The 15,040-nt window shown below is 40.1% G+C and overlaps 1 protein-coding gene and 1 long non-coding RNA gene across 3 annotated transcripts in view; both read right to left on the bottom strand.

The window, feature by feature from the left end:
* The window catches only part of LOC126831943 (uncharacterized), a 28,097-nt gene extending 27,036 nt beyond the window's left edge, over nt 1–1,061 (bottom strand). The window contains exon 1 of the mRNA XM_050562604.2: nt 627–1,061. Within this exon, the coding sequence (XP_050418561.2) occupies nt 627–703 (77 nt within the window). The 5' untranslated portion in view covers nt 704–1,061. The remainder of the gene's footprint in view (nt 1–626) is intronic.
* A 4,018-nt stretch (nt 1,062–5,079) lies between these two features.
* LOC126831965 (uncharacterized) lies at nt 5,080–11,781 on the bottom strand. 2 transcript variants are annotated; one of them, XR_007684445.2, is made up of 4 exons: nt 11,691–11,781; nt 7,565–7,596; nt 7,009–7,128; nt 5,080–5,290 (listed from the first exon to the last, which is right to left on the bottom strand). It is a non-coding gene; the product is annotated as an uncharacterized LOC126831965 (long non-coding RNA). The 2 variants fall into 2 exon arrangements; XR_007684444.2 differs by lacking the exon at nt 11,691–11,781 and adding an exon at nt 8,065–8,114.
* Between the last annotated feature and the right edge of the window lie 3,259 nt (nt 11,782–15,040).

The raw sequence follows: 15,040 nt of genomic DNA, 5'->3' as shown, positions 1-15,040 counted from the left end.
ATATAACCAAGCATTTCAATATGATGCTTGGCAGACATATTTTTATTATATTGTTTATTCAGAAATAATTCTAAGAACCCAATATTATAGTTTTTAACAGCTATAGTCAGACTGGGGCACTAATCTCCTACAATATAATTAAATGTATTCATTGTTATAATCTTGATCTTTTATCAACATAAGTATTATTGTATAGTTGTTGAATAGCATTTAATTAACTATTTAATTTACGTCACTAGTAGCAACATTTTATAATTGTTTATTGTACAACAAATTGAACTTAAAACTTAGTCATATTAAGTTATAGAACTTAAAACAAAGTCATATAAATTTCACTCAGGTTCATTGTAGAAATATATATTGTAATTATCAAAGAATGCACACCATATTGTTCTTTCCTTTTTAGTTGTTAGTCGATTTTAATGTTGTTACTGCTTGAATAAATTCACATCCAGATTATACCGTTGTTCCCGTTTTATGGAAGTAATCCACTAGGTTACAGAACCAAGGAAGTCAATGTTTACATGCAGTAAGGGCCAAAGGCTTAATATACAATAATTGAATAATCACAAACACAGAAGCAGCAAGTTTATATTAACATAAGTATATAAATAAATATAACTTACCCACTCCAAGTTTGTCCGATCGATGTCGATATCAACACAGAGAGTATTATTAGCACTATATTCAAGATCAACGTCATATTGATGAGAATATAACAAGTGACATCAATGGTTTATATACATAGACCACTTCTACTATCGTCCGCTTATTGTACAAAATCTGTCAGAACTGATAAGACTGTGCAGTGCATTCGGTTTTCATCCTTCTAACTCGACACCAGGATCCTTCTGTGAAACGTGATGCAGACAGGCGTCAACAATATCATTTTTATGGGAAATGGAACATTAAACTTCATCCGTCTTCGGGCATCAACAAATTCGACGTCATTTAAAGATTAAAGGGGAGGTCGAATTAGTTTAAGTATTTCATTCCAAAGCTATAATATGACGATCTTGTCCATTCATCTGGTCTTAAATCAAAATATTGAGTCAGTCGGAAATGATGGTTAGATGTGCTTAAATTAATGTCGTCGATGTTATATCGTTTCAATCATAGCTGGGAAGGAGCTTGCCCTCCACCCCGAGTTAGTTTAAATATTCATGATTACAGATTACAGGTTAGGGTTAGGACAAAGGCGTGATATGCTACTTAATTTCCGCCAAATTAGTATTTTCATTCTGAGAGCTAATGATAAACCCCGCCCCCTTTTCCGTGTAATGAGGGATACGATATTGCATAGACCCTATAATATCGGTAAATATGTCGACATTGACATGGAATGTGTAGATTTATTGGCAAGCTTCAGGGCCGGCGGAAGCAATTCTTGATTGGGGGGGGGGGGGGCTTCCATCCTAGGTCCTTATAGGCGTGGGTCCAGGGGCCGCAATAACCTGGAGAAAAGAGTACTTGCGGCAAAATTATTGGAGGGGCTAAAGCCCCCCCCCCCACTCCGCCGGGCCTGAGCTTATATTAAAAACGTCAAGACCGGATCACAACTTTTACGGATAGATCTATTTTATAAGGCCAACATCAAGTTTGGTTAATGGTCACGAGATAGAAACAGGGCTAGCGCTAATCCCAACCCTAGCGCCCGGACAGCGGCACTACGGCCTACTCTTATATCGAATTCCAACTGCCAAGGGAGGATAGGCGTGGGGACTCAGTGGGTAAGACGTTGATTCGTTAACCCGGAGGTCCCATGTTCGATTCCGGTGTTGGCCGAGAAAGTTCATCGGAATTGTCTGACGTGGTGCAGTTGTTTAGTGGCATAGTCGTTTGGATGGAACGAAAAACGGAAGTCCCGTGTACACATTGCGTTCACATAAAATATCCACTAGCAGTTGGAATTCGAATAGACCGTAGGGCCGCTGTTTGGACAAACTTTTCCTCATAGCACAATGTATGGCGCATGCCTGTCTTCATTAGCCCAGTCGGAGCAGTAGGACGTTATACCTCATTTTATTTTATTTCATTTCTTAAAAACAGCCGAGTTACTATGTATAGTTATTGTACTGTATACTCTAGTTGATGTAGAAACAATGTAAACCCGGAAATAAGTGTTATTTATCGCCACGATACCACTTAAACAGTCTTCCGTTATAATACAGTTTATCTCTTTGTGTGAGAAGACGATAGTCACGATTCAGATTCAGGGCCGTATTTATAACGGGGTAAAGAGGGTAGGGGTGTCAGAAAATAGAAAGGCAGAAGGTACCAAAATAGCATCTAATGACTCCAAAGGCTTGCTTGTCCGGAACACTTTTGTTAGATTCTAAGAACGTGTTTGATTGACCGGTAAACCCACGGTAAACCGATCTAGCTAAAAATCAATTTAAAACAACATGCTGTTTGGTTATAATCACGTGGCTAAGTGGGTAAGACGCTAGCTCACTAGCCTGGAGGTCGGGTGTTCGATCCCTGCATTGGCCGAGAAAGTTCGTCCAGATTTTCCGGCGTGGTTCTCCCTTGTCAGTGATGCAGGACGGAGGGGCTGACAAGGAAAGCTGTCTAGTCGTTCGGATGGGACGGAAAACCGAGGTCCCGTGTACACATTGGCGTGCACGTAAAAGATCCCTTGGCAGTTGGAATTCGATATAAGAGTAGGCCGTAGTGCCGCTGTCCGGGCAAAATTTCCCTCATAGCACACTGTATGGCGTATGCCCGTCTTCATTAGCCCAGGTTAGGAGCAGAACAGTAGGACGTTAAACTTCATTTTATTTCATTTCATTTCCATTGTACTGGGAGGGGAGGTCAGCCTAGCTTTCATTTGTAAGGGCTGGTCACATAGAAAGTGTGGGACGACCAACCGATATTCCATGTATAAATTGAAGTACAAATAAAGATCGCTCAGCTGTTAGAATTCAAGAAAGGGTAGCGGACCCCTCTCTGTATTGCACAAATAGACATATAGATTGCACAAATAGACAGATTGATAAAACAAATACCATTATTTGGTTAATGTTAGTTTGAAAATAATTGATGAGACGTTAAACCGCTTTTCATATCTTTACTTGTTTGTTAAACATACATTATGTAAGAGCTAAATCACACTATTACAGGTCTTTCTTTAGGCCTCAAATGTTACATAAACTATTATTTAGACATTCATGCACAAGCCACGTCCATAATAAACCCTCGGGCTATTGGATGGTGGTGATATTTTAATTTAAAAATAGATAATCGAGATTTCGTTTATTATCGTAATAATGGTGGCAATGGAAATCGAGACTACTCTTCCAAAATTCATAACTTCGCTAGGAATAAAGTAATTTTCAATATATTCATCTTTCTTTTATTTATTTAGTTTTAAACTATTATAGTGAAATCTGTCAGGTTTTTATCTAAATCATGTTTTACAATAGAACATCAAATTATACCAGGAAACACATCGTTTGATTAAAACGATCTGACTCATCATGTGTGTATGATGTGTTATTATAGTCATTGTTTCCGTTTTTTCGCTTACATTTTTATTCAATGTCAGCTTTTGGTGATTATGCGTGTCTCCGAGATAAGTTTTAACACGCATGATTTAGGAAAACCGTCTACTAAAGTTACGTCACAGGCGTTTTGAAATGAAATGAAATAAAATAAAATAGGGTTTAACGTCCTACTGTTCTGCCCCGACTGAGCTAATGAAGGCGGGCATACGCCATACTGTGTGCTATGAGGTAAATTGTGCGCGGACAGCGGCACTATGACCTACTCTTATATCGAATTCCAACTGCCTGGTGATTTTTTACGTCAACGACAATGTGTACACGTAACCTCGGTTTTTTGTCCCATCCCGGCGGCTAGACAGCTGTCCTTGCCAGGCACTCCGTCCTGCACCACTGACAAGAGGAAACCACGTCGAGGCTAGCGAGCGAGCGTCCTACCAACTTAGCATGAAAATGTCACCCACATGTATGTCTGTATAAGATGATTTTGTTTTGTGTGGTGATGAAGATTAATGTTCTATAGAATGTCAATAGGCCAAGGAATGTCATGAATGTAACCATGAAGTCAATAGGAAATGAAATGAAATGGGGTTTAACGTCCTACTGTTCTGCTCCTATACTGGGCTAATGAAGACGGGCATGCGCCATACAGTGTGCTATGAGGAAAATTGTGCCCGGGCAGCGGCACTATCGCCTACTCTTATATCGAATTCCAACTGCCAAGGGATCTTTTAAGTGCATTCCAATGTATACACGGGACCTCGGTTTTTCGTCTCATCCGAATGACTAGACAGCTGTCCTTGTCAGGCCCTCCGTCCTGCATCACTGACAAGGGGAAACCACGCCGGAAAATCTGGATGAACTTTCTCGGCCAATGCAGGGATCGAACACCAGACCTCCAGGCTAGCGAGCCAGCGTCTTACCCACTTAGCCACGTGTAGTGATCCCGAAGAAGTCAATAGGGACAGGAATACTCGTATATTAGTCTGATAAACAGCTGACAGAATTCTCGTAACAATAATATAGATATGACAACTTGTCGGACAATGCAGTGAATAGAGCCCAGAATAAATTATATACAAACAATAGCGTGGCCAACCTTAATGTTGTTGTTTTTAGTGGGGTGTGGACCATTTTTCGAATGGTATGACACGTTTAAGGTAATCCCGCCACCCCTACCCCCAGTTTGCCATTACAATGTTTTGGAATGTTTTGGATACGGCCGTTAATCGTCACTTGTTTACGTGTTTATAAGAGACAAACAATACTGCGCGGGGGTGGGGGCGAATGGTTAGCGCGTGCGCGTTGTATCATTAGGGTTGTCATCAACCGGCGTGTTGTCGATTCCCCGTTGTACATGACAAGGAGTAGGGTGGCCTATCCAACCTCGTGGATTCTCTCCGGGTCCTCCGGTTTCCTCCCACTGATAAAGACCCCTTCACGCAAGCCAATTATTGAAATAAAACTGAACAATATGTTAGTCCCGAAAAGACCTGGTTTGTGTCGAGGAGCCGTTAAACTCCATTTCTCTCTCTCTCTCTCTCTCTCTCTCTCTCTCTCTCTCTCTCAAACAATATTATCTTAAAAGCATCTTTTAATGATCAGTGTACATTTAAAAATGTCCAAATCTACATAGGTTTACAGTATGGACAACCACGACATGTCACACCTTTAAAGTTGATCATGCGCCATACGTAGTTTTCACTCGAACAACCAGGATCGCGACACTTGAATAAAGGACATTCAGCAGGTCGAACATATTCTTCACGTTTCAAGTCACGACCAACCTGGAATAATATTAAAATAGAAATTATCAATAACACGATAACACGAGAATAAGAAATCAAACAAGAGGCCTATTCACCCTAATCGCTCATCGGTTTAGTGTACATTTGCGTTTAAGGTTTAAAATAAATTAAGATTTAAAAATTCTACATTTTAAGGGTTTGTTTGTTTTTTGTTTAAAAACAAATCATGATAGCATGATTCTACAATCTTGAAATAATTTAAATGAAGAAGACAATCTTTGTTCTAGCTAAACAATAAATAAACACGAACCAGCACAAACGCACTATGGACCACGTCTTCCATTGTAGATCGGGGGGTTGGATGGCTGAATGGAGAGCACGTCTGTCATTGAGTCAACTGGTGGGGTTTCGATTCCCCTGTTGTGCGTGACAAGGAGTAGGGTCGCCTGTCCAACCTCGTGGGTTTTCTCCGGGTCCTCCGGTTTCCTCCTACTGCTAAAGACCCCTATACGCGCAACGATTTATGGAAATAAAATTGAACCATATGTTAGTCCGGTAATGACCTGGTTTGTGTCGAGTGGACGTTAAACCCCATTTCTCTCTCTCTCTCTCTCTCTCTCTCTCTCCTATCTCCCTCTCTCTCTCTCTCTCCATTGTAATCATAATGTTATCTAATACTATACGGTAAAGCTAGTAGTGTAAGTATTTACGGATCCCTCCATCATGATACCCTGAACTCCCAAACCAGCCACAAACCCCGTCATAATCCACTTATTGCCCCTGCACGTGCTCTTGATCTACCATATAAGGACATAAATGCTTCATATGAACACATTTATTTACTGTCTACAAGAAGTTCCGAGGAGAGAGAGAAATGGGGTTTAACGTCCACTCGACACAAATTAGGTCATTTCGGGACTAACATATAGTTCAATTTTATTTCATTAATTCGCTTGCGCGTAGAGGTCTTTAGCAGTGGGAGGAAACCGAAGGACCCGGAGAAAACCCACGAGGTTGTCCCACTGATCATTACGTGTTTATGTGTTTACAAGAGAAAGTCAAACAAGATTAATGTTAAAAGTATTTTTAATGATCAAAGTTATAAGTCTACATTGGCTTGCAGTCTGGACAACCGCGACAAGTCGTGCCTTCATAGGTAAAGGTGGGCCATACATAGTTTGCACTCGAACAACCAGGATAGCGGCAATGGAATAAAGGACACCCAGCAGGTCGGACATATTCTTTAGGTTTCAAGTCATGACCAATCTGCAATATTATTAAAATAGAACCCATTAATACCACCAGAATAATAAGACTCCATTTTCTTAGAGGCACATCCTTTAATTAAGATTATATTTGCATTGAAGGGTTATGAAAATGTGAATTCCTACAATATTTCAATCATTGCAGTCACTATTCGTACCATCTGAACGACTCGCTATATATATGGGCACACAGACAATGAACGGGGAACATTCTGTCCACTCGCCTACAATGGGTCCTATCACATACACCTCAACAGGACTGGATAATCGTAGAACAAAACAAGGGACATAACAAGGTTAGTACAATCAGATAAAAATTTCAAGAGCAGGACACAGTGGATCGGAAATCCTCCACACTCAACCTCAAAACAAAAGAATATCGGATTGTGAAGGTCACATGAAGTTTATGCAGCCAACCCCACTACCGAGGTCCCCTAAACAGACGTTTATTCCTGACTTTTCTGAAAATGTAATTATAGAATTATTTCTTACCTGTTTATCACAGTATGTACATCCGGGACATTTTTTACCTTTATACTCAAACCATGTCTGACGTGGGTTCTCACATGTACCGGGCCATGGACAAGGCAGATGCGGACACGTCACTTCCGTCTGGAATATAGGTCAACAAATAGAGATGTCATTCCTCGCGAGATCATGACATCTAACTTTCTAATTCTTCTGTATGAATTAATTCAAAATTGTCAGTGAAGTCGGCGAGTTGGATGGCCAAATGGTTATCGCCTGCGCGTTGTATCAAAGGGTCTGTCATTCAGTCAACTGGCGTGGTTTCGATTCCCCGGTTGTACGTGCCGAAGAATATTGCCGCCAGCCAAACCTCGTAGGTTTTCTCCGGGTCCTCCGGTTTCCTCCCATTGCTAAAGACCCAAAACGGCCAAGCGAATTATTGAAATAAAACTGCACCATATGTTAGTCTCTCTCTCTCTCTCTCTCTCTCTCTCTCAGTGAATAAAAAAATATTATTTTGGGGCCAAGGGAAATATCATTTTCATCTATGCCATATAAAATAAAAATAAAGTTATTTTACCGTTAAAGTGGCTTGTATTGGACTAGTATAAACTAAAAGAATAAAGGTATTTTACCGTTAAAGTGGCTTGTATTGGACTAGTATAAACTGAAAGATAAATAAAGTGTAATGATAATATCAGAAAAATACAACTTTCCTATAACACAAATAGGTTATTTCGAGTCTAACTTGTGGTTTAATTTTAATACAATCATTCTCTTACACTAAATAAAAAATATATTCATCCAGATATATACCTCCAACATATTTATTTTATTTTATAATATTTAAAACAAAACGCTTTAAAATTTATTTTGCAGCAGAAAAAAAGATAATATTGAGGGCTAGTGGTCAAGTAAATATTTGCTGCGGATCAGTTTGATCATAAGTCGGAAACTGATAACAGTTCGCATAGTATATTCTTATGGTCTATCGTTTCATTTTACTTTCATATCTGAAATAGCGTTATCGTTTCTACCATTTCCTGTGTACAGTGTCGCTATCGTCTAAGATTTCCTAACCTTATACAATGGCCTTTGTATATCTCTTATAGAATAACAAAGGATATCTGGTCATCATACTGCATGGACTGAGATTACACAACATCCGGTTACAGTTTGTTTACTATGGTCGTGTGAAATGGTAGAAAGAGAGAGAGAGAGCGAGAGAGAAATGGATTTTAACGTCAACTCGACACAAACTAGGTCATTTCGGGACTAACATATGGTTTGATTTTGTTTCAATAATACGATTGCGCAGGGGTCTTTAGCAGTGGGAGGAAACCGGGGGACCAGGAGAAAACCCACGAGGTTGGACAGGCGACCCTACTCCTTGTCACGTACAACCGGGGATTCGAAACCACGCCAGTTGACTCAATGATACAGCGTGCACACGCTAACCATTCAGCCCCCCCCCCCCACACACACACACACACAATGGTAAAATGAAATGGGTTTTAACGTCCTACTGTTCTGCTCCTATACTTGGCTAATGAGGGACATTTTGCCCGGGCAGCGGCACTATGGTCTACTCTTATATCGAATTCCAACTGCCAAAGGATCTTTTACGTCCTACTGTTGTGCTCCGAACTGGGCTAATTAAGACGGGGTACGCCATACAGTGTGCTATGAGAGAAATTATTGAAATAAAATTAAACCATATGTTAGTCCCGAAATGACCTAGTTTGTGTCGAGTGGGCGTCTCTCTCTCTCTCTCTCTCTCTCTCTCTCTCTCTCTCTCCGGAACACATGTTATCAATTTTAGTTTATCTGATAAGGAGTAGGTTCGCCTGTCCAACCTCGTGGGTTTTCTCCGGGTCCTCCGGTTTCCTCCCACTGCTAAAGACCCCTACGCGCAAGCGAATCATTGAAATAAAGTTAAACCATATGTTAGTCCCGAAATGACCTAGTTTGTGTCGAGTGGACGTTAAACCCCTCTCTCTCTCTCTCTCCCTCTCTCTCTCTCTCCCCCCCTCTCTCTCTCTCTCTCTCTCTCTCTTATCCACTTAGCCACCGTTGCTGCCATGGTAGAAAGGAGAAATTTGCCTGAACAGCTGAAACTGCCATGGGTTTTAAGTGAACTCTGTGAGCACCCACGCGGTACCCAGTTTCGCTCGATTTATTGGATCTACTTGGTTCCTCGTCTATCATGCTAGGTGATTATCACGATTATTGTCTTTATAAACCAAGAGAACCCAACAGTTTGTTATTAGTAGTATATAAATCTTGAATTTGGCTTTATATTTCGTATTATTTATATAGTTATCGTTCTTTACTATATGAGTTTATTTAGTACTGTAATGTATATATTTACTATATGAGTTTATTTAGTACTGTAATGTATATATTTACTATATGAGTTAATTTAGTACTGTAATGTATATATTTACTATATGAGTTTATTTAGTACTGTAATGTATATATTTACTATATGAGTTTATTTAGTACTGTAATGTATATATTTACTATATGAGTTTATTTAGTACTGTAATGTATATATTTACTATATGAGTTAATTTAGTATTGTATTGCATATTAAATGTGAATGAGTGAATTAAATGAGGTTTAACGTCCTACTTTTCGGCGCCGACCGGGCATATGACATACAGTGTGCCATGTGGGACATTTTGCCCGGACAGCAATTATCACGTGCTACTCGTACGGGCGCGTCAATCTACTTAATATGCTTTTTATGATGGCTTGTTTTCTATAACTAAATGATATAAGCTACGGAGTCATAGGACAAGAACAGATTATTGACTTACTCAGTCCTTTATATATATGGGCGGAGTTTTGACATAGTGTTAGGTCAAAGTTGGGCCAATTCGTAAGTTAGATGAGTAGAAAAATGCAATTGAATTAAAGTCTATAAATATATGGATGCAATCACAATGGATTAATTAAAACATTGTCATATGTATGCAATACACTTGGCTGTATAGTAACATACTGAAATATGATTTTATGGTGACAATACACCGTCCTGGAGGAATCATATCGTAATCATATCCCGGGGGTAATAATATCGTAATCATATCCCGGGGGTAATCCTATCGTAATCCTATTCTGGGGAAATCATATCCCGGGGGTAATCCTATTCTGGGGGTAATCCTATCGTAATCTTATCCCGGGGGTAATCCTATTCTGGGGGTAATCCTATCGTAATCTTATCCCGGGGGTAATCATATCCTGGGGTAATCCTATCGTAATCTTATCCCGGGGGTAATCATATTCTGGGGGTAATCCTATCGTAATCATATCCTGGGGTAATCCTATCGTAATCATATCCCGGGGGTAATCCTATTCTGGGGGTAATCCTATCGTAATCTTATCCCGGGGGTAATCCTATCCTTGGGTAATCCTATCGTAATCTTATCCCGGGGGTAATCATATTCTGGGGGTAATCCTATCGTAATCATATCCTGGGGTAATACTATCGTAATCATATCCCGGGGGTAATCCTATCGTAATCATATCCCGGGGGTAATCCTATCGTAATCTTATCCCGGGGGTAATCCTATCGTAATCATATCCCGGGGGTAATCATATCCTGGGGTAATCCTATCGTAATCATATCCCGGGGGTAATCCTATCGTAATCTTATCCCGGGGGTAATAATATCGTAATCATATCCCGGGGGTAATCCTATCGTAATCTTATCCCGGGGGTAATCATATTCTGGGGGTAATCCTATCGTAATCATATCCCGGGGGTAATCCTATCGTAATCATATCCCGGGGGTAATCCTATCGTAATCATATGCTGGGGGAATCATATCGTAATCATATCCTACCGTAAGAGTCCGTGCACAGCCCAGATCAGACTACATTGCTCAGTATATGCCCGCCCACCCCACGTTTTCTTCTTCGAAATACCATTATAAAGATGATCAATTTAGATTTAATTTTCAATGGCTCTACAATTCATTTTATTTGTCCTTTTTTATATCAGCTAATGTATATGTTTATATTTAATGTTTACTATTTTCTGTTTACCTAGGAAACAACTCAGACAGGTATTCCATCTAGGAAACAACTCAGACAGGTATTCCATCTAGGAAACAACTCAGACAGGTATTCCATGTTGTTTAAAGGAGCTAAATCGCTAATATTTGGGACCTAGAAATTGGCACAAAAGGGTCGCAACACATATAATAATGTAATATGAATTTATATAAACTGTTTTACATTCAATCTTGTCCTTTTTACTGTGAATTGTCATCAGTTATGTTCGGCGAAATACGCCAGAGGGGGCAGAAGTCTCAACCGCAAGTCGGTTTCTAGCGTCTGGTTGTTCCAGTCAACACCGATATTATTTATTGCGCATGCTCTCCAAATAAGAATATGATATCACCGTTTGACATGACTTGTGGAATATGTCTAGCCTCATTCTTTGAGCACCTTGTTACAAATGGCGCTGAAAGGCATGGTCACGATTCGTGTACCAATGGTAAAATGTTTATTTTGTCTTAAATATTGGATATCAGAAGCTCATCTTTTCCAGGTAAGATCACAACACCAATGTTGATTTAAATTGCAAAAAGAATCGTGTTTTCAATGTCGAAGAATTTGGATGATATTGAGTTACGGACTTAGCTACTTTAAAATACTATTTCAACTGAAGAAAAGCATAAGAGATTAGATACTTACCGCAGGTCGAAAATATTGAAGAAATTACAAGCAGACTTATTAATATCGTACACATTATGGTTGATGTCAGCTATAGGTCTGTATACCTGTGTCAGGTGCGCTATGTATAGTTTTATATACATAGATAAACTATCCTCTATTTACATATAAGGCTATCTAGTCCTGTCACATATATTAAGGTCAATATTTAAAGGGAATATGATCAGGGATTTATCATCTTGGTTGCCCAGTTCTATTTATTTCTATTTTCCTTCTTTTATATCCAGGCCTGTGGTGTGTGTAGCGAGGGTTTTTGGCGCCAGGGGACAAAGAAACTTTTGGCGTGCCCACCTGCATTTGCTTTTTGACCCATTACCAACTTAAATAACACGAGTAAATGTTATAACAAGCAGGATTTGAATAGTGTCGGGGATCACGGTGATAAGTGGGTAAGGCGCTGGTTCGCTAGCCTGGAGGACGGGTGTTCGATCCCTGCATTGGCCGAGAAAGTTCATCCAGATTTTGCGGCGTGGTTTCCCCTTGTCAGTGATGCAGGACGGAGGACGGAGGGCCTGACAAGGACAGCTGTCTAGTCGTTCGGATGGTACGAAAAACCGAGGATCCGTGTACACATTGGCGTGCACGTAAAAGATCCCTTGACAGTTGGAATTCGATATAAAAGTAGGCCATAGTGCCGCTGCCCGGGCAACATTTTCCGCATAGCACACTGTATGGCGTATGTCCGTCTTCATTAGCCCAGTTTAGGAGCAGAACAGTAGGACCTAAAACCCCATTTCATTTCATTTTGAATAGTGTCACTTATATTCAAGCAGAAATATGAAAAAATGAATCCGACAAATGAGAACACACAATTATTAATTGGGGCGCATGGTCAGGAAATAGCGTGGCAATATTCTACTAGGGAACCTTTTTCAGAAAATCTGTACTTCATTCACACTCTAATCTCGTGACATCATATCATCAACTGAGCTTGTTTCCGAATTGACCAATCATCTATAGTTTCACAAAATACAGTCAATCAGAATGCACGACACATTTGAATGGGTGTTGAATGTGTCATTAATTGGAGTTACTTCCCTTTCAGATAAAATGAATATTATGACAATTTTAACATTCTGATAATCACTGATATACAACAATAAATAAAAACTCACAAGCTCACAATAAGCGTGCTCATATTAAACCATGTAGATGATTCATATATATATATAACTAACAGACGATACAAGTATATATATCAAATTCACAATTGAAAGGAGGGGGACCACGTGGCTAAGTGGGTAGGACGCTGTCGCTAGCCTGGAGGTCGGGTGTTCGATCCCTGCATTGGCCGAGAAAGTTCATCCAGATTTTTCGGCGTGTTTTCCCCTTGTCAGTGATGCAGGATGGAGGCCTGACAAGGACAGTTGTCTAGTCGTTCGGATGGGACAAAAAACCGAGGTCCCCTGTACACATTGGCGTGCACGTAAAAGATCCCTTGGCAGTTGGAATTCGATATAAGAGTAGGCCGTAGTGCCGCTGCCCGGGCAAAATTTCCCTCATAGCACACTGTATGGTGTATGCCCGTCTTCATTAGCCCAGTATAGGAGTAGAACAGTAGGACGTTTAACCCCATTTCTTTTTATCTTTTTCAATTGAAACGAGCAATCTGCAAATCGAAAGAAGGGAGAACTCCTTATAATGGATATGGGGGGGGGGGGGAATCGAATGGTTAGCGCATGCGCTTTGTATCTTAAAGTATGTCAATGAGTGAACTCGCGGGTTTCGATTCCCCGGTTGTACGTGTCAAGGGGTAGGGTGGCCTTCCCGATCTCGTGGGTTTCCTCCGGGTCCTCCGGCTTCCTCCCACTGCCTAATCCCAAGATATATTCATCGCAGTGAGTCGTCCAAGGTTCGCTCGTGGGGTTTTACGTCCTCTTCCGCCTGATACCGCAGGCAAGCCACCCAAGGATCGTTCGTTCGTTTCTGAGGTTTTACGTCCACTTTCACCAAGGGTGATATCGTTGACAATACACAGTCTCACCCAAGCAGATTTAGGGGACTATTATACTCATTCGACGCGACCTTTCAACCAATCAGAGAGAGAGAGAAATGGGGTTTAACGTCCACTCGACACAAACTAGGTCATTTCGGGACGACCATATGGTTCAATTTTATTTCAATAATTCGCTTGCGCGTAGGGGTCTTTAGCAGTGGGAGGAAACCGGAGGACCCGGAGAAAACCCACGAAGTTGGACAGGCGACCCTACTCCTTGTCACGTACAACCGGGGATTCGAAACCATAAATAATAATATTTATAAGAAATATATTTTCAGCTTAATATAATTTATGAGATTGCAGTAGTTGATTTAATCGCAATGTATGTGATCCTTAACTGTCATAAACAGAACTTTTTTCAGGTAAAACATCCGAATATTCTATCAGAAGTTGTCTAGCTAGTTCTATAGCATGAGACCCGTTATTAGCAAGTATTATGATAATTACTGACTTTATTCCACTTGTTATTGAGGATCACGTGAGGAATATCCAATAAAATACTTAAGATATGACCATGAAGACGATCGGTAATAACCATCCGTCCCCTCTGTAAGAATATCAGTCCATTATTGGCTATAAGATAAGCGTTTTCCATGCTGATGTTACTCCGCGGTGTTGGCCAACCCAGCCAGTCCTCAATACGAATCTGTAGATCAACTGGTAGAGATGGTTTTTGGTCACTTACTTTTTCCTGATCTGTCCTACGAATCCACAAGATGTCATAGAATGGTTTAATAATTCTTCGAACAGGACCAATCTGAAAAGCCATGTCTGGTGCCATGATAAGTTTTGGTTGTCCAGTAAAATGTTTTCGAGCAAGTTGAAAAGAGTTTCTGTCTCTAAGAATCATGGTTAAATTAGTTTCCCTTCTGTACAAATTTTCACAATATTGTAGGTGTTTTTCTCCACCAGACATAAAGATACTCTGGGGAAACAGAACGAATTGAAATCCCCGAAACAAATTAAATATTTTCTCTCTTAATTTATCATTAATAATCCATCCTACTAGATTTCCCCCGCCATGCAAAAGAATTACGAGATTTTGGGGAGTATAGTTTTTTATAATCAACAATGCATCTTTGAAGTTGCTGTTTTTGCACCGCTGATAATCACAGAAATAAACTAATGTTTTATTCAACTTTTGTAATAATATCATTTCACCAATGGTAATAGCCGGGTCGCCCTTATTTTCATGTATCGCAATATCAAGAAGCATTACATTTTTATAAGGTTTCAACAGTCCCGTAAACAGGTCATAATGTGTTCTCCGTGTCTCCTTTAGTATTTCATCATGCCCCGAGTTCACAAAGCA

This window comes from Patella vulgata, chromosome 9 (genome assembly GCF_932274485.2).
Source record: "Patella vulgata chromosome 9, xgPatVulg1.2, whole genome shotgun sequence".
In the NCBI taxonomy this organism is placed as follows: domain Eukaryota; kingdom Metazoa; phylum Mollusca; class Gastropoda; family Patellidae; genus Patella; species Patella vulgata.
This window is presented reverse-complemented; position numbering and strand designations above follow the sequence as displayed.